At 46.9% G+C, this 20176-nt stretch overlaps 1 protein-coding gene across 1 annotated transcript in view; it reads right to left on the bottom strand.

The window, feature by feature from the left end:
• LOC8030755 (E3 ubiquitin-protein ligase listerin) overlaps positions 1 to 20176 on the bottom strand; it is a 60216-nt gene that overhangs the window by 33394 nt on the left and 6646 nt on the right. Inside the window, exons 3-7 of the mRNA XM_029987483.4 lie at positions 12053 to 12151; positions 6943 to 7173; positions 3494 to 3546; positions 1684 to 1855; positions 550 to 720 (exon numbers count right to left, since the gene is read on the bottom strand). Of these exons, the coding sequence (XP_029843343.2) occupies positions 550 to 720; positions 1684 to 1855; positions 3494 to 3546; positions 6943 to 7173; positions 12053 to 12151 (726 nt within the window). The remainder of the gene's footprint in view (positions 1 to 549; positions 721 to 1683; positions 1856 to 3493; positions 3547 to 6942; positions 7174 to 12052; positions 12152 to 20176) is intronic.

The raw sequence follows: 20176 nt of genomic DNA, 5'->3' as shown, positions 1-20176 counted from the left end.
TTTTTTTTAGGCAAGCAGCAATATGAAACAATGACAGTGAATGCTTGATGTGTTTGGTTAGGAAAAGTGTACAGTAGTGCACAGAGCAAAACCAAAGGCAAAACTCTGGACAGCAGTCTCGGTCAATACAGTCGAATCTCGTGAATTCAAACTCAAGGGGGACCGAAGATTTGTTTGAATAAAGCAAATTTTGAATTACCGAAGTTTTCTCCCATAGAGACGCATAGGATGGGACCTGCGTGTTAGTTTAAAATATCCAAAAGTTTGAATTAAGAGAGTTTGAATTAACGAGATTTGACTGTACTACCAGACGAAACATCAAATTTCTTTTTCCAATTCTAATAGAGTAGGCAAAATGCTAGTATCATCAACTCGATCACAAGCTAACCATTGCTCTGTTGACTGCACAAGTGCTTCGTGTTACACTTTTTCACCGAGACAAAACTACCAGATGAAAACAAATAAAACATGTTCCCCACCAGCATACCTGTGATACAGCCATCCACAACTAAGAAAGAGAACTGAAATGTGGCGACTCCAACAACGTACCGGTATGGCCGACACCACAGACAGGGTTGCCTCCCAGATGGGCACTGCGACTAGTGGCTCCGTCTCAGCCAATGAACCCAGCGTGAGGGAGCACAGCTTGGGTGCAAACTTCCCGCTTGCTTGGGGAATCCGGCTGACCGTGGCTGTTAGGCTGTACCATGACTTGCGCACCTGAGCCGAAAAGCAAAGCGCTCACCAAACTTTCATGTTGGGAAATTTATACGAAGTATATTCTTTTAGAAGGCCAACTCGTAGTACTTTGCAGAGGGCACTTGAAAATAGTACGAGCTGCGACTCGGAAGCTGGGCAATAATTCCACCATGGTTTGTTTCAACGTGTCACAATCGTCGTCACAAAGTAGGTGTCAGATTTTGTGAGCCGAACAGTATGTTATTGTTTGACAGGCGAATCCCATCACAAATTGTTTCAGCATGTAATGATCCCCGTCACAAAGTCAGTGTCAGATTTTGCAAATAAAACAATACCAAAAAGAAGCAATGTGCATCATATGAAAATCTAATACCGTAATATCCCGAAATGCCCCACCCCCAAAAGATAACCCACCCCCTATTTTTTGCATCATTTTCTATTTTTCCTTAGACATCGAAAGATAGCCCACTTCTAGAAATTGCAGGGCCTTGTCCAGTGGTGACCTCAGCAGAAATGGTGCTACTTAGCCGTGGCTGGAGATGAGCAAACATTGCCGACTGGAAAGGGCAGTAGTTTTTGGCTCATTGCCTCTCCCTGCAATCACAAGTTAGGCAAGTCACAATATCTAAAACTAGCATTTTTTTTACTTTTTTTTTTATCACACATTGAAAGTTAGTTTACTTATTTTCACACAATTTGCTTTTGATTTCAGCTGGGCTATCTCTTGGGATATTACAGTAGGCTTTTCTTTGTTTAAAAAATTAGAGAAAACAAAGGTCTGGTTCAGAACAGCCTCCTTCCAGAATCCCACAGATTACTGCACCTACAATATGTGCATCAGCTTCCCATGAGTATAGAAACTCGCCAGCCAATCCCCAATGATGACCAGCACAGACTATGCCCGCATAATTTCAAAGATACGTTGCTCCTCTAGTGACTGTGAGAGTGTGTGCAGATGCCCAGCCCTTCCCTCCTCTTGCATACCATGATGTCCTTGTGCTTGGCCGCCTTCCAGAACTTCCCTTCCTCGAGAATGGAGAACAGCTGGTCTGGACAAGACTCCAGCGAGAGAGCTTCCAGAAGCGTCTTGAGGCCGAGAAGAGAGCAGCTGAGCCAACGGTAGTACTTAGACTGCTGTTCGTCTTTGGACAGGTCCCTGACGAGAAATGATGAACCATTCACGAAAAAGTCCTAAATGTAAACAAACTGACAACACGGTGCTATGCACCGAGTCGGGCACTTGGAATGACGAGACACTGGAGTCAAGAACAGTGATGGAAGTGCCATTTGACCTTTTGGAGCAGGCCTTGTAGCAGGCAAAATGTTATTTTGGAGCAGGTAGTGGCCCTTTTGAAACAGGGTCCGGCACATATTGCCATATTACTCGAAAATGAAATAATGCTGCATTGCTATATGAAGCCCTTCTCTATTATTGGAACACAGCGCCTGTCGCCTTTTTAAGACAGGATATATAAAATTCAACAAAGCAAACACAAAAAAAAACATTTTTCTTTTAAATAAAGTTTATCTTCTTGTCAGATAAAAAAAATACAATTAAATATGTCACACTGAGTTCTGATGGTACAGGATATTTAGTTTTATCAGCCTGCACTTCTTTTAAGGTATCTGCAGCAGCATCTAGCGACCCTCACTGTTGTGGAATTTTTTAGTTCAGATTAGAGTTGTCTTTCGGGCAGCAGCTTCAAACATTGCGGTATCTGATATTGGCTTCAAAAATTCCGATGCATTTTCGATGTGCTGGCGAAGTCACGATCGGATCACGGCGAGTTAACCCGTTAAGTGCGCTCCTTGGCATGCACCGAAGCACTGCAGAGAATTGACACCCGCGGAGCAGACACCGCAGTCGCGCGAGTCGCGCAGTGCTTTGTGCTCCGAAAAGGACGGTGAGGCTTTACCAGCACTACATCCAGAGTTAGGTGCAACTCAACTATACTTCGTTTCAGCTTCGGTGCGAGCGCAGCCAAAGCTATAAGCGCGCGCATGGAGCCCGTAACGGTGCCCACACTGCACGAGCCCACGCGCGGGTCAGGAATGCAAAAAGCATTGGGTTCGCGCTAGCTTTGACTTCGCTGGTATACTTCGTCTCACCTTAGTATGGACTATTGTTAGCCGCGCGTGCTAAAAGCGCGAGCTAGCTGCTTTAAATGAAGCTGCGGCGGCTGCACGAGCGCTCGTGCAGCAAGTGGTCTAGTCAAGGCAGTCAAGGCTGGCCGCTCGCGCTAGCACAGCCTTCGCGGTTAGTCCATGCTAGGGTGAGACGAAGTATGCCCGGGAACAGGGCGGGACAACATTAAAAACATCCACAGCTCGGCCTTAGGCTGCTCAGTGGGATGGTTCTTCGCTTAGCCTCTGCGGCTTCGGTCTCAGATGTTGCTAACTTTGTTCCTTTCAGTGATGATGATGATAATGCGCCTTCGCAGTTTCGGTTTGCGTAACAGTTACGGCGCGGAAAATACCGCGGTACCGCCACGCGCTCTGATAAGACTTCAATTTGTATTTTTTATTGCTACATCTCATCTCGGCGCAGGCATGGCGCAATTCTTCGGTAAGTGACAATTTGGCGCTACATGTAGCAGGATTGCGTCCTTGTCGCAATTTGGCACAATTGGCGCAGCACTTCCATCACTGCAAGAAGTCTTGACGCTCAAATTTTGTAATCAATTGGTCTTATATGTCAGCTGGGTAAGTTTTCAGGCACACTACAAAAGCACTACAAAGAAGTAGTGTGACTAAATACTCAATATGATCATAAAGGCCAATAAGTAGCACGCACTTTGAATCTGGAACAGACTCTGGAGACTGCTGTAGGATGACATCACTCATGTACTGCAAAGAAGCAAACGAAAGGAGGTTACCTGCGCAACTGTCCAGAATGTGCGCAACAGCATTACTAGTATTCATAAAAACTGCTAAAAGAAACCATCTCAGATTCAGCTGGCGTTTTTTACAGTGCATCTTAAGAGAAGTCTGCAATGCTTTGGTTTCATTTTTAATTGCAATAGAAGTGCTGTACAGGAGACACTATCGAAATAATTCCTTGTTTTAAGCACATGGAGCACACAACCTCAAAAGTAGCAATAGCCAGAAATCGACCATTTTTAGGCTTACTTATAACAAAAGCCTTGCTACGAAATAACAGATTGCAAACGAAGTGAACTTCAACACACAATGTAGAAACATCTATTCCAGGGGTTCTCAAATGGGGGTCCGCAAAGGCATTCTAGGGGTCCGCGTTCATCAGTCAAGCCCGGCAATAAAAGTTTTTTTTCCAGTTCGAGAAGAAATCTTTCAGTTTTTGGGCGAGTTTCGTTGTGTGCATGTCAATAAGAAAGGTCTACTTTACAGTAGCTCTTAGTAAATCAATTTATTCAATTATTACTATATTTAACCTATACCAAAGGGGTGAAATATACTATATTTAACCCCTCACCCCGAACGGGGTCCTCCATCATCTCCGCCGATCCACAAGGGGTCCGCGAAACATAGATGGTTGAGAACCACTGATCTATTCTATACATGTGGGCAAAGAGTTAATAACTCCACATTGAATGTTAACTCTTTTCATTTCACGAGCTCCATCTTAACTCGTGAAAGTTGCAGAACCTGAACCACAGTTTTGTACGACAGGCATACAGATGAGTCATTGAACAGGCATACTGCTCAACTACTGACGACCACAGAGCTGAGAAAATAAGCCAAAAAGCTGGACAAAAAATCTAAAAAACACTAGAATAAAATAAAATAAAATGTTCTTTTATTTAGAACATACATCTTTTATACATCCTTTATTTTTAATTTTTATGCCCCAAAAATAAAGAGATAAAAGGATTGTGCAATATTTACGCTGTTAGACGCAGTTTAGGTGAAGGTTGCCAGCTCTAGGCCTCACTCAGCAGCGTAGCTAGCTATGCTCCATTTCTTGGCTCTCATTGGTCGAAGAGATGATTGACGTGTGGAATGTTCATTGTAAAATTGTTTCTCCCTGCAGTGGCAGTCTTTTACTTTTTTTTTATGATTGAGAAACAAAGTATATAGATAGACTCACTCTTGTCAAAAATGTCACGAGATCGTCTTTTCCGCTTTGGTTTCAAAAGGTAACAAACATGGCTGCTGGCGAGAGGTTTCACAGACCGTGCAGCTAGTTTAGCTTGTCTATTTTTACAAGTGCAAGTCATTTCACATTCATCAAGCTATTTAGCGAAAGATATACTCAACCGACGCAGTTTGCAGCAAACAACTGTCGCAAGTATGTACCTTTGGAAGCGCTGTGAAGGTGCTTGTTTTTGTAGCGTAGTGTAGCATCTCACGTCAACTAATTTGCTTGATGTGGCAAGAAAATGTACCATCTCAACCCTTTAAAAAAAATTTTTTTTCATTTCAGTGTTTTTTAAAAGGGACACTGACAGGGTATTTATGCTTGCCGAGGTTTAGTTGTACATGACATATGAGAGCCCAACTACCCAGAAGAGAATTTGCGGCTCGAAATTCGGTGTCTTTCCGCCGGAAAACCGCTGATCGAGGACTGGCCAATTTGAGTCAAGCTCACTCTCTTTCCCGTGGTCACGGGCCGTTTTCTAAGGTTTCAACGCGACCATCAAATTAAATCAAAATCGTGGGTCATTGAAGGCACACAGTCAATATTAAAGAAATAAAAAAACATGAAACCCATTTTTTGTGGCTTCCAGAAAGCTGCAAATATGTTGATTGAAAAAAAAAAGAGGTAGCACAGACAACCGGAAGCATTCTGTGCGTTCACTGCACAATTCTCAACATGGCGTCGTTTCGCGTATCGTGGGACTAGCGTATGGCAGCGGACGACCGGCATTGGACCTTTACTGCCTCTACTTCAGAACAGTCGTTCACGGTACCGGCAAATTCTGTCTTCCTTCGAAAGAAAAACTTTGGACCGATAAAAAAAACTGATATTCATCCCGTACGACTCGCCCGACCAGCAAGCCGATAGCACGAAGGCGTCGCCGAGCCGTTGTCTCTCTCGTGGCTGAAGACATCGCTCGCTCAAACGTCAAGCACAAAGTGCGTAATACAAGTTGAATACGCACGCATACGGTTTCTTTACGAGGTGCGAATGTGGCCTATGCATGGTGCTGCCCGACTTCAGGCCGGGAGAACTTCCAACATACAGTCTACCGGCTCGATTATTACGCGTGAATGAGTTCCTTCAGTCGCTCAGTGGAAAAATGTCCGCTTCACACGCAGCGGGCACGGGTTCGATCCCTAATGTGGGTGTACCATTTATTTATTTTTTTTCAAGCATTTTGTGATGCTTCCATTTTTTTTTTAACAATTATCACTTAAAAATACAATTGTTGTGGAAGATACATCGCTGAACTAATCGGTATGGGATTCTATTTTTGAAACCTGCAAACTCAATGTAGTCACTTTCCACAAAAAGCAAAGAGCACATAAATCGGGTAGCGTCTGCTTTCCGAGCTTCGCGTAACTGTTCTACAGCAATTGCAGCTAGCCATTGATCCCGACCCGTTGATCTTTCGGAAACTTGGGCACTCTGCCGCACAATGCCACTTTCAGGTGCAGGACATGTGAGGCAGCTCTTCATCCAACATCTTGAGAGTATTCTTTTCGGAGCCAATCACGAGAATTCACCACAGGCACTCACTACTAATTGCCAACACTTAAATGTACAAAGCAACTCATCTTGAAGTACAGAACAGCAAGCGGAACAAAGATAACTGCAAAGGAATCGCACAGCAAACAAATTCCCGAACGCATTTTGTCTGCTACGTGCAGAGAAAAAAAAAAAATAACACACGGTTGGGTGTAGTTACGTGACTTCCGCCACTCACTCTGTTCTCTCCACTTCACTGTGCAGTGCAGGAGTTTCGGTTTCGGTTTCGAGCAGTTGTGTTTTGTGGCTTTATTAAAAAGATATGTGACTGTAACAAAATATTAATTGGGTAGTATTCCAACACCGTAATAAATTGCCAGACAAAAAAGGAAAAAAAATTTTGGGGGGTGTCACTGTCCCTATAAAGAGTAAAGGTACTAACTCCAAGCTCGACTGTACATGCTCTCCCTGCCAAAAAACAAACAAACAAACAAACATAACACGCCCTCCCCCGTCTCCTCAATCAAGGGCTCATTACAGCCCGGTCCAATTTGACGACACTAATGGAGAGGATTCCACTACGTTGTATGCTGTGGCATGTCTCAAGAATGCCCCCAGAAATGGGAAGAACTCACGCTGAAGAGTTCCTGGCTGAAGAAGCTGAACACCTGTCCCTGTTTCTCCAACGGAAACGCCGCTTCGAATGCGGCCCTGGCGGCACTTGCCGACGGGGCAAAGGGGTCGTTCAGGGATGTTACCCACGCTCCAACAAGGGTCTTGGTGAAGGGGGCCAGCCCCTTCTTGACCCGCAGGCAGATCTGTTCGTGGACGCGGTGCGTTGCCTCACGCACTCTCCGGTCGTTGTCCTGGAGGCAATGCGCGACATTTGTTAGGACCGAAAAAAGATTTCGACTGAAAGTGCATGCCTCGCATGGCCTCCGGCAGTTTCAGTTTAGTGCCCCATGAATACCGAATCGGTCAATTCGCTCAAGAAGAGTGCTAAAAAATTTTGGGAGGGTGAAGCTCGTTTTTGTATAGGCTCACAAAACTCCCAAAAACTGTTCCTGGTAAGTGCTCGGGTAGCACACACGTCATAAAACAAAACTTCACTAAAATGTAAAAAAAAAGATTTCGAGCGACCTTTGCGTTGCGAGACACGTCTTGTATTGGGAGTGATGCCGATACTTCGGCACGTCAATTCGAAACAGAGGCATTTTTCAAAATCGCTCCTAGGGTCCCTGAACGCCCCCAAAAATATCTTTTCAAGCGTCTGGATTGCAGACGCATGCCACAAAATAAACTTTTCCACCAAAACAAAAATTTCTAGCGTAATACTTAGGTTGTGGGACTCATTCTGAGTGAGGAGCGATTCCAAATGTTTCGTCTATTTTGGCACGTCGTCCCGGAATAAAAGCATGTCACGATATTCAGAATGAGTCTCACCACCTAAATGTTGCGTTAAAAAGGTCTCTTGGAGAAGATACCATTTCATGACTTACACAGGCGCACTAAATAACAAAACTGAGTGTCTTTTTAACAAGAACCTGCGGGAAGCTTCAAAGTGACATCCGACATGTGCAAGTAAATACAGTGCGATCCACTTACAACGACACCACATATAACGATTTACCGCTTCTAACGATCAGTTCCTAGAGAACCATGTGTTTTTGTGTTGGGTCTACGTAAAAATAAGCCACACATAGCTATGAAATATATCAGGGAAATCGGCTACAACGATCATGAATGTGTGGATTGGAATATATTTTAAAAAATCAGACAAAAAATTAAACTAATAATACAAACACCCGCCAAACAAACGACACCCAACTTGCCGCGAGCGTATGCCAAACGGAGCGCAGTATCGAAAACCACCGCAAGTTGTCGCCATGCCAACCTATATCATCAATATGGGCGTCAGTCGTCACATTCGAAAGACGGCACCAGCAAAATGTATGCAGTGAAAACCTAAATTTCGGCAGTTTCAGTGGAGATGAAAGAAACATTTCTGTCGCCTGAAGCCTCGTCCAAACCTATGAGCTCTACCCATGCGCCACCTTTGCCACCCCGTGGCAACTTCGTGGCCCCACGACCTTGATCGCCGTTGGCGAAGGCTGTCAGAGCGACAGCGATGTCGACAAGGGAATTCTCAACGATGTCAATGACATCATCTGTGCCATCATCGATGATTGTCTGTCTCCAATTTACGTTCAAGCTGTTTTCCTCGACATTCAGTTACTGGCTGATTTTGTACATGCGATAAGACTGCGCATGGCACACGCGTAGCAGCTGGATACGTAGCGCATCAGAATCGCGTACGAAAGTGGAGCTTTCTTCCCTTAAAGGGCAACTCCGGTCCATACTTTCGATTTTGGGATTATGACTGTTTTTAGTGCAGTCAGCGTCCCTGAATTGCAAGGTGTAATTTTTTTCCCGTCATTGTGCGTAGTTTTAGAGATATCGACGCCTCAAAGTTTTGTTTGGGGTGAGGCCAACAAAACCGAAACTAGCCGCTCGAGGCCCCGGCAACACCAGAAATCAGCCACTATATGAATCTGACGTCAGGATCGTTCTCGTTCAACGAGTATGCAGGCCAAGCGGCACCTGCCTCTGTTGCGCTAGCCGTCTAAAGATAGGAGGTAAGCTGATTTTGTTTTAATTCTGTATGCGTGGTAGTTATCCAGCATATGTAGCAAGAGTTAGTGCGTATACCCAAATGCTAATGACTGGAAAACCCGTCAATTCGTATGGTGCCGTACTCGGCGGCCGCCGCCGTGCGTGCGCTATGTTGTACTCGTCGCTTGTATACCCCAGAAGCTAGCGATTGGAAAACGAGTGAACTCGTTCGGTGCCGTACTCGGCGGCTGTCGCCGTGTGTGCGGTCTTCCGTATTCGTCGCTAGGTCTAAATTGTCATCGGGGCTCCGTGGATGGAGCAGCGTTGCTCTGCGCCGCGCTGCCAGTGACGTAGAGTACTAGGGTCCCACTTGCTTTCGCGCTGAGGGTCGGTTCCAGACACGAAGCTTTGAGGTTCTCCGGCGCGGGCTGCGGCGCCCGAACACACGTGTGCTGGGCTGTACACGTCTGTTTTTTCGTTCTTTTTTCCTCGGACGCGTAAAAGCCGAAGTCCAAAGCCCACTCGTCGAACAGCGCTCACCCATACCTTCTTCAATTTCCGGTTCGTTGGAAACTTGTGAAAAAGCACCTCCGGTTTGCGCAGCGGGTTGTTTGAGCAACCCACAGCGCTACAAGTTCCACTCGGCATCTTTCGAGGAACAGCTGCAGTAGTCTTGGGCGCACCGAGTTGCTCGCTAGAACAAGTCTTAGAGTCCTCACAAGCAAATAAACAAAAGGCTATACTAAAGCTACGCGGGCTACAGATAAAAGCAACGTCTAAACACGCCAATCACAAGCAGAAGTAGGGGTAGTAGCGGCTCAAAGAAGCGCACTCTGCGCAACGCCCGGACTGGAGGAAAAAACGAGAATGATACTGGCGTCACGGCCCAATGTTGCTTTAGCAATCGGCAACCCGCTGGCCGCCCGCTAAGGAGCAGCGGCTCGCGGCGGGTCGCATTTTTATTATCGGCATTAGTTGAGAATGCGGCGTCTCACGGACGTAATATTTTGGCTGGGGTCCTATTTTGTGTCACTACAGCGATACCACTAATTTATTTCATTTTTAGTTTTGGCCGGAGTTGCCCTTAAGGGGGGACACTGGCTCGAGGTCAAACTTTTGAACTACTCAATTGATCGGAATCAAATTTGCAGGGGAGATATTAAACTTCAGACGTAGGTGTAGTGTGCAAACTTTCAGCCCTCTAGGACAAATTTACATACCTATATAAGTTGATGTGTCACTCTTCGTTAAGAAATCTATGATATGCAAATGAAGCTATTAAGCACCGTTTTGACTGCTTGAACATAAAGTGAGGGATATGGGACTTCGGGCTATCTAGTTCTAATAACTTAAATGTAAATATTTCAGGAAGAGTTATTACCTCAAAATATGAGATGCCTATCTGTCCTATGTCAATTTTTGAAAACCTAGTTTTTTTATCACTGAGGACTTCATCTTAAAACAAAATAAAGTAGATAGCCCGATTCCCTAGTAAATTTCAGTGCAGAAACATGTTGACTGTGGTATCAAAATACTTACACCTTCGAACAAAAGATTCCTTCGTATGAAATTTGCAGCAAAAAGTGGAACTGAGAAAAATGCATCCAAACATTGAACTCCTTTACTTTGTTAGTGCTTCACAATGTCTTGAAAATGTTTTATATCAACATAACTATTAGGCATATGGTTATCAAATTTAGTGTAAGGGTATATAATTGATTTCTAAAACCGAAAACCCCAATATTGAAAAATGAATTTTTTCAAAAAAATTCGGAATTTAGGCCCATGTCCCCCCTTAAAAGGGGCCCTGCAAGCACTTTTCTACTGGTTTTCTATTTGCACCGAACCTGAGCGCACTGACCGTAGTAACTTAATAAAACTTTTCTTTTCTCAAATTTCGCTTTAGTTTAAAAGTTGTAGGCAAATTAAAATTACAAAAACAAGCAAAAAATAACCTCCCTCATGGCGTCCTTGGTTGCTTGAGCGGCCGTGAACTAGTTGAGGGATAGTGAGCTCAGCGAGCGCAAACGGCTGCCGCAATCCGTGTCGACGGCGCGAGAGGGCGGCACTAAAGCGTGTTCTGGATAGGCTGTATAAAGCGGGCAGCGAGAGCGGCTCTCATTGCATTTGCTGCGCGATTAAACACTACTTCGGCATGACACTTCATTGGCCACAAACGACAGCAAACACGGTGTGAAGGTCAGTTCAGAATGGGAGTCATTTCACGCTGCCGTACCGTGAAAGGGCCAAAACGCAAGACAAAGCTGCTCGCCGAAGGCCTTCGGAACGCTCGGAGCCGGTCGGATCCTCCAGTCCGTAAACGACCGCAGCGTCGCCGCGTACATCCGGGACCTTTCGGTGTCGGTGCCTGATCCCACTACTCTTTTCTAGTATGCGCCGCCTTTTCCATCGCTTGGTGGCGCGTATGTCAACGGGTCATTTCTTGTTTCCGTACTTCATAAAGTGCATTTGTTTCTTTTCTTATCTAAAATACTGAACAAAAACTACTTTTATAAATAATTGAAACGGTTCGCGCCACTTATATTTTGTGTTTCAACTAAAAAGAAGCTTTTAGCGGCTCTGACCAGTAGTAAGCCCAGGACCAAAGACGTCACATTTCGCGCGCTTTCGGTACCGCGGGTCGCCCCCGTCGGTGGAGATTTCCGCGTCGTCCGGTTAAAATATGATGCACAGATATTTAGTTACTTTCTCTGAGCCCGCTGGTTTGCCCGAACCCCAAGAGACGTGGAAACCGCAAAAAAAGCAGACGCTTAAATATGTTTGCAGGGCCCCTTTAAATGCACAATCTGTCAATTGCTTGTTCACATAAAAAAAAGATACTACATAAAGAAAATGTTTATTTTACAGCTGATATTGTATGATGTGATCAGTATGTTCCATCGCTGAGAAACTTGCTCCATCGCACGGCGTGGATGTATTACTTCGGGCACTTTTCGAGGCCAGTCCAGACACAATAATCGGTTATAACGATATAATTTTCAGGTTTTCTCATTAAAGTTATAAGTGGGTTGCACTGCATTAAAAAATTGTAGAAATTTCTAGAGGACTGCTGCCATGTACTTCGAGTTACAAAAGCATTAAGGACACGCCTAGAGAGCACAAAACACAGACCAGGGCCAACTTGTTGTAGAGTCGAGGCCAGAAGGGAAGGGCACCTTTCACAAGTTCTGTGTCTTTTTCTTTCACCAAGTCCAAGAGTTCCTGCAGAGCCTGAAATGCAAAAATAAGGATGTGCGAACCGTTGAAAAAAATCTAGGCAATAAACCTTTCAAATAGTGTGGAACTTCAATTAGAGCGAGAGAGGGTGTTGTTCTCCGTTCATCTATCTTCCCATCCACCGACAAAGCTCTTTTGCTCCTTGTATTCTAAAAAGTATCTTCACAGCATGTCTAAGATTTTTTTTCTCAACAACGCCCATTCAAGAGATGCACACTACTGCAACCCGACCCAGAAAGAGCTTTTAGAATATAAAAATGTTGCATCTCAAGAACAATGAAGACATAACAAGGCGGTAATTTTTATTGTGCTAAAGAATCTGAGATTAGCAGAGGTCGGCATTTTAGGTCGCCCTCACTCACCCCACTCTCGCAGCAACACTCACCTAAACCCCTTACTCACCCTCACCCTCACGGCTACACTCACCTTCAGCCCCTCACTCACCCTCACGCCCCTCACACACTCATGGCCCTCACGCCCCTCATGCACTCACGCCCTCATGGCCTTCACGCCACCCACCGCACTCACGACCCTCACTCACTCATGGCCTTCACGCACTCATAGCCCTCACGACACTCACCGCCCTCACTGCCCTCGCTGCCCTGACGCACTCATGGCCCTCACGCCACTCGCACACTCACGGCCCTCATGCCCTCATGGCCTTCACGCCACCCACCACCCTCAAGACCCTCACTCACTCATGGCCCTCACGCCACTCACCGCCCTCGCCACCCTCACACACTCATGGCCCTCACGCCCTCATGGCCTTCATGCCACCCACCACCCTCACGACCCTCACTCACTCATGGCCCTCACGCCACTCACCGCCCTCACCGCCCTCACACACTCATGGCCTTCACGCCACTCACCGCCCTCGCGGCCATCACACCCCTCACGCACTTGTGGCCCTCGCGCCACTCAGGCCAACTTCAGATGGGGCAATTTCGCCCACAAACTTGACGTCACAACACCAGCAACACGGGCCGCCCGCGATCACACGCAGCAACCAATTGCTGCAATTTGCCATCATCATAATGAAATTTTATTTTTCTTGCACTATTTAGACACAATTACGCATTATAAACGTGTTTTTATGCGTTTCTATCTCGTTGAGAATACTAATGTACCTTTCTGAAACAGTTTATTTCCAAAAACGATTGATTTCAAACCAGAACCAAGCCTTTCGGTGTCATCATCTCCGGCACGAGGTATCACGTGAAACTTTTGCGTCCCTGATTGGATGCAGCCGCTTCAAACGTCTTCGAATTGCTCTGAGTTGCTTGATTATTTCGAGCCAGACACCATCTCAGCAATTCGTGTCGATCTAGGGAAAGCTAGAGAACAACCCGCCATCAACACCAAAATTGCTGAGAAAGATGCTCCGTCTGAAGGGGGCCTCACGCACTCACTGCCCTCACGCACTCATGGCCCTCACACCCCTCATGCACCCACCGCCCTCACGGCCCTCACGCCTCTCATGCCACTCACTGCCCTCACGCACTCATGGCCCTCATACCCCTCACGGCCCTCACACCACTCACTGCCCTCATGCGCTCATGGCCCCCATACCTCTCACCGCCCTCACGGCCCTCGCCGCCCTCACACCCCTCATGCACTCATGGCCCTCACGCCACTCACCGCCCTCACACACTCATGGCCCTCATACCCCTCACCGTCCTCACGGCCTTCACCGCCCTCAATCACCCTGATACTCATGAGTTTTCCTGGTTCAGAAACCCGCTCACCCTCACCTCACCTGTGAAGATGAGCGTGAGTGAGGGCCCTCATGAGTGAGGTTTGCCGAGGTATGGAGATTAGCGGAATAAAAAAGAGGAACATTACAGCGACTCTAAGAGAAGATTCGCACCTAGTGTCCTTCTTTGCATTTACACTATCTCACATATTGTATGTGACACAATTTCCATTTTACCCGGAGTCCCTTAGTGGTGTTTCATGTCTTATAACAACCTTTCAAGACTTTAAAGTAACACCTTGGACAGAAGTACACTACTCAGAGCTTGAACAAACAACATAAAGACAACCACATTCAAGATGAAAGTTGTTTGCTAAATACTTGCTGTTCCAAAATATTCTTTAAGAAGAGAACCTTATCACCAAAAAATTCACATCAACAAGTGTCAGTACTTCATTCCCCCTTAGGATGGACCACGGAGGATGCAATGAGCCGTCAAAGCCAATTTCCCACTGTGGGAGCGTCACATGACCTTCGGGAGGGACACAACAAAGTGCATGACGTAGTCACGCAATATATTCACACAACTGGGCTCACTGGAGAGACTCGTAGTGTATGCCGTGGTCCCTCGTAAGGTGAAACAGAGTATAGGAGTATAGTTAAAGGGGCACTGACACCCCATAGGTCGTATTATTTTTTATCGTCTAAAACGATGCAAGTTATAATCATAGACAAGCAAAAAAAAAAAAAAAAAAATGCATCGCAAAAAAAAAAATTTCTTACGCGCGCGTGCGCGCCTTTTTATTTTTGTTGTTTATATTTCCCGCACTCACCTCCTTGCTTCTTCTGAACGGTGACGTCAAAAATCAGGAAATTTAGAAGCTTTGTAGGCGACATTTCTATAACATTTAATAACGGCAATCGTAAAACATGTTTTTTAACACAACTGCGAACGCACTACGGCCCCTCTTTTTGAAATACCAAAAATCAGATTTCGGTGTGATGTCGCTTCCTGGATTTGTATCCTCCTTCGGAAAACTTGGCGGCGCTCGAGCAGAGGCTTATCGGCGAGTCGGGGAAAAAACCATTTTTTTTTCCCGTGCCGGCACCCTTCTATCCCGCCTGGTCACCTCCTCCTCGCTTGGGGTGGCGGTGTGTCATGATTTATAAGACAAGGAAAAAGAAAAGGAACGAAGGAGAGATTTGTGGCAGCATGAAAAAAAGAAGAAGAATAAGGAGGCGCGAGAGGGGTTCGAAGCAATCCGACGAGGCGCGAGATTTGACGGCTGTCTTCTGGGGTTGCGGAGCTCGGGTCGGCTATGTCCCGTCCTCGAAATCGACTCCGCCAGGCTTGAACCGGTCGGCTACGTTCCGTCCTCGCAAACGACTCCGCCAAGCTTGGATCACCGCGCTCGGCATCGTCATCTTGGTCCGAAGGGCACCAGCGGGCCGGACATCATTCTCCGACGATCCGCCCGACGACGATCCACCCGCCACATCCCATGGTGACTATACAGGGTGATGACTATTTGTGTTGACAGTATATATCTTTACTTTTGAATGCAATATTTATTTAATTTATCCGACGCTGATCGTATTCCAGTTTTTTCTTTTTTCCTTTTTTTTTTCTTCTTCTTACAGTAAAGTATGTTTGAGTTCTCCCGCTGGCTCTGGCTTCCATGATTCTCCCTCACCTTCCCGAACGAACCTGACAAATTGGCGAGCCTGCCAGGATACGTCTAGGCCCATTAAATCCTAGTTGCGTTTTTCCGGGAAGTGAGAGAGTTGAGGGGAAGCTCAGTCCGTTGTGTTAATATGGAGCTAGAACGAATAATCGCGTTGGGTAAGGAATTGGGGTATGCTGGGGACGAGCTAAAGAAATGGGTAGCTGAAGAAAGAGTTCGAGCGGATGAAGAGAAAGCGCGCGTGAGAGCCGAGAGAGCTGAGGAACGTGATAACGTAAGGGAAGACCGGGAAGCAGCCGAAAGAGCGTTAGCTGCAGAGTGCGCTAAATTAGAAAAGGAAAGGGAGATTCTGCAGCTGAAAATCGCTGCACGTGAGATTAGTCATGAAAGTGCAGGAACTGTGGGAGACGAGCGCGGGGAAGCGCCAGGCTTAGTAATTCGAGGGAGTCCCCACAAGTTAATCCCGCAGTTCGACGAACGGAGGGATGATCTAGACTCGTATCTACTGCGCTTCGAGCGTACAGCAACAGGGTTGAGCTGGCCTTTGGAGAAATGGGCCACCACACTAAGCTTATGCTTGACCGGGGAGGCACTGTCTGTGGTTGGCCGGATGGCACCGGCGGATGCGTTGGATTACAAAAAGGTCAAGCTAGCGCTCTTCCAAAGATTTAGGTATACTAAGGAGGGGTACCGCGAGCGGTTTCGCAACGCCGAACCCGAGAAGGGCGAAACGCGCAGACAATTCGCTGCCCGATTGGCCGGATTTTTTGACCGATGGCTCGAGATAGCTGGAGTTGAGAAGACTTTCGAGGCATTACGAGACCAGGTCCTGGTGGAACAGTTCATGTTGACCTGCTCCAGCAAACTGGCCGTCTTTCTTAGAGAGCGTGATTCTCAGACTTTGGAAGACGTAGCAGCAAAGGCAGACCTGTTCCTAGAAGCCCAGACACCATCCAGCTCGATTAGGCAAAAGTCAGACGAGGTGACAACCAGGCAAGGTGCTGGAAACGGAGACACTCACGCAAGGGGAGAAACGCGAAGAGCTATCCGCTGCTTCATTTGTGGGAAGGCTGGACATAAGGCCGAAAATTGCAGAGGCAACGCGCAAGGCAAGAAAACAGTGGCGTGTTGGAATTGTGGCCGCGCTGGTCATAGGGCGGAAAACTGCAGGGGAAGGCAGAACGAGAAGCAGCAAGCCTCGTGCTTATGGACTGCGTCAACAGGGGCTGTCGACGTGCCTGACGACTCCTACGTAACACTGGATAATGGTGACAAAATCCCGGTAGTAAACGCGGCCATGGGAACACCTCCAAAGTTCTTAGTAGAGAACATGCCGGTCGTGGAAGGCCGTCTCGGGGAGCACAAGATAACGGTATTAAGGGATACCGGGTGTAACACCGTCGTGGTCCGTAAGGAGTTGGTTCCCCGACAGAGCCTAACAGGAAAGTCAAGTCCGGTGTTTCTGCTAGACCGCACGGTTCGATATCTGCCCGAGGCGGATATAGTTGTACGAACACCCTACTATACAGGGAAGGTGACGGCAAAATGTGTAAGTAATCCTCTCTATGATCTGGTACTCGGGAATATACCCCAAATGCGGGAGGCCAATGATCCAAACCCAGACTGGGAAATTAAAAACGAAGAGGGTCAAGGTCAAGTCTTGGCCAAGCCAACGTCGAAGCCGGAAGCACTTCCGAACGCCGTTGAAGTCAGCTTCAATAGTCGCATGACACCGAGATTGTCTAAATGTACTGACGAGCTCCGGAAAGACAAACCAGCAGAAGTTGCGTCCGCGAGGGCGAAGGGAGCAGATGGTCAAATGGAAAGACCAGACCGACCTTTGAAGGTATCGCAGGCGGCAGTGATCGATGCGACAACCGAGGAGCTCGCCATGGAGCAAAAGGGGGATAAAACTCTCATGAAGTGTTTTGGTAAGATAGGGGAAACTACCAGAAAACACAAGGGCAGGACGAAGTTCCAGTTTTTTCTCAAGAATGGTTTGCTACATAGGGCCGTTGAATATTCATCCGGCAGAAGGATAGAGCAACTTGTACTCCCGAGAAGGTTCAGGAGCGCCGTCGTGGCTCTAGCACATGACAGCATAATGTCAGGACACCAGGGCATGAAGAACACGCTCAACCTGGTGTCGGAAGAATTTTTTTGGCCTTGTATGCAGAGCGAGGTCAAGAGATACGTTCAGTCGTGCGATGTGTGTCAACGCACAGTACCCAAGGGCAAGCAGGGCAAGGCACCCTTAGGAAGCATGCCGACTATCGAGACGCCCTTTCAGAAAGTCGCGATAGACATAATTGGCCCCATTGTACCAATCGCGACCTCGGGAAACAGGTACATACTGACAATGGTGGATATGGCTACGAGATACCCGGATGCGGTAGCGTTGAAGAGCATTGGATCCCAGCAGGTGGCCGAAGCACTGGTGGAGATGTTCACGAGGTACGGTGTGCCACAAGAGATCCTTAGCGACCGCGGGACCAGCTTTACCTCAGAACTAATGAGGGAGGTGAGTCGACTTCTATCAATGAAGCACCTCCTGACCACCCCGTACCATCCCATGAGCAACGGCTCGGTGGAGAGATTCGACGGCACAATCAAGCAAATGCTAAGAAGGATGTGCCAGGAGAGGCCCAAGGACTGGGACCGATACCTTCCAGCTCTACTGTTTGCCTACAGAGAGGTTCCACAGTCGAGCCTCAGGTTTTCGCCTTTCGAGTTACTCTACGGGAGAAGAGTGCGAGGACCTTTGGCTATTCTGAGAGAGATGTGGTCAAACGAAGCTCTCAAGCAAGATCTGAAGACTTCGTACGGATACGTGCTGGAGCTAAGAGAAAAGCTGGAGGACACGTGCAAGTTAGCACACACTTGCCTGGAAGAAGCGAGGGCAAAATACAAAGGCTACTACGACAGAAAGAGCTCTAACCGAAGGATGCAACCGGGAGATCAAGCACTCATTCTTCTCCCCACCGATCATAACAAAATGATCATGCAGTGGAAAGGACCGTTTCCTGTAACAGCAAGAAGGAATGAAGTGGACTACGAGCTAGAGGTGGGAGGCAAGAAGAAGCTATTCCATATCAACATGCTCAAGAAATATGAAGAAAGGAAAGAAACCTCACAACATCCACCACTTTGCAATGCGGTGGTGAATAAACAAGAAACTGACGAAAACGAGTCTGATGCCGAAGAATGCGACATCCCGATGCCAATCTGGACCAGACAGCAAGGGTGTGAGGATGTGGTCATTAATAAGAACCTAGAGAGCGAGAAGATAGCCCAAGTGCAAGAATTACTAAGAAAATTCGAAAACATATTTTCTGATGTCCCCGGGAGGACAAATCTTATGACGTGTGATCTTCATCTCACAACAACGCGGCCGATATTCGTGAGGCAGTACCCGATACCTCTGGCAGTACAAGATGTGGTCGAGGATGAAATCAGCAAGATGCTCGAGCTGGGGGTAATCGAGAAGTGCACATCGTCGTACAACGCTCCGGTCGTGATTGTGAAGAAAAAGGATGGATCAAACAGATTTTGTGTCGACTACAGACGATTGAATGACGCGACAATGACAAATGTAGAGCCAATACCCAGAATTGATGTGACATTTGCTAAAGCGGGACAGAGGAGGTTTTTCTCGAAATTAGATGTAGCTAAGGGCTACTGGCAAATTCCCATGGAAGCAGACGCAAAAGAGAAGACGGCGTTTTCGTCAACAAGCGGGCACTACCAGTTCAGATATATGCCCTTTGGCCTCAAGACCGCCTCTGCTACTTTTACCAAGTTAATGCGAGAGGTTCTAGACGGTATTCAAGATGCATATCACTACATAGATGATATCTTGATCGCGACGAGCTCGTGGGAGAAGCATGTGGAAACACTCAGGACGATTTTTGAGCGTCTTTGCGAAGCCAACATTACGATCAAACCAAATAAATGCCATATAGGGTTCAGCGAAATCAACTTCTTAGGACATAAAATTGGACTGGGGAATATCGCTCCTGACCCAAAGATCCTGGAAAGGATTCAAGACGCACCAAGACCCAAAACGAAGCGCCAAGTTCGGTCATTCCTCGGGCTTACGGGATTCTATAGACAGTTTGTACCAAACTACGCAGATATCGCAGCGCCGTTAGTGGATCTAACGAAAAAGGGAGCCCGCAATGATATTGAGTGGAGCCCAAGAGAAGAGGAGGCCTTCACGGAGTTGAAAAGTCGACTTGGACAACCTCCCATCCTGCTATCACTGGACCCCGAAAAGGAATTCGTGCTGCGCACGGACGCCTCTGAAGCAAGCTTAGGAGCAGTTTTACTACAGGAGAGAGATGGAATACTTCACCCGGTTGCATACGCGAGTCGTAAACTCAGTAGCTCCGAAAGGAACCTTGCTACTGTAGAGAAGGAATGTCTTGCACTGGTCTGGGCAGTCACTAGGTTTAAGCTGTTTCTTTATGGAAAAGCCTTCCGCGTTCAGACTGATCACCAGCCGCTAGAGTTCCTCAACAAGGCGAAACACACTAACAGCCGAGTAATGAGGTGGAGCATGGCTCTACAAGACCACACGTTCAGTGTAGAATACATAAAAGGTAGAGACAACGTTGGAGCGGACTATTTAAGTCGCGTTTA

The sequence above is a fragment of the Ixodes scapularis genome, unplaced genomic scaffold, assembly GCF_016920785.2.
Source record: "Ixodes scapularis isolate PalLabHiFi unplaced genomic scaffold, ASM1692078v2 PGA_scaffold2__306_contigs__length_199485367, whole genome shotgun sequence".
Classification (NCBI taxonomy): domain Eukaryota; kingdom Metazoa; phylum Arthropoda; class Arachnida; order Ixodida; family Ixodidae; genus Ixodes; species Ixodes scapularis.
Note: the sequence above shows the minus strand (reverse complement) of the source record. Positions and strands in the feature narration are given on the sequence as shown.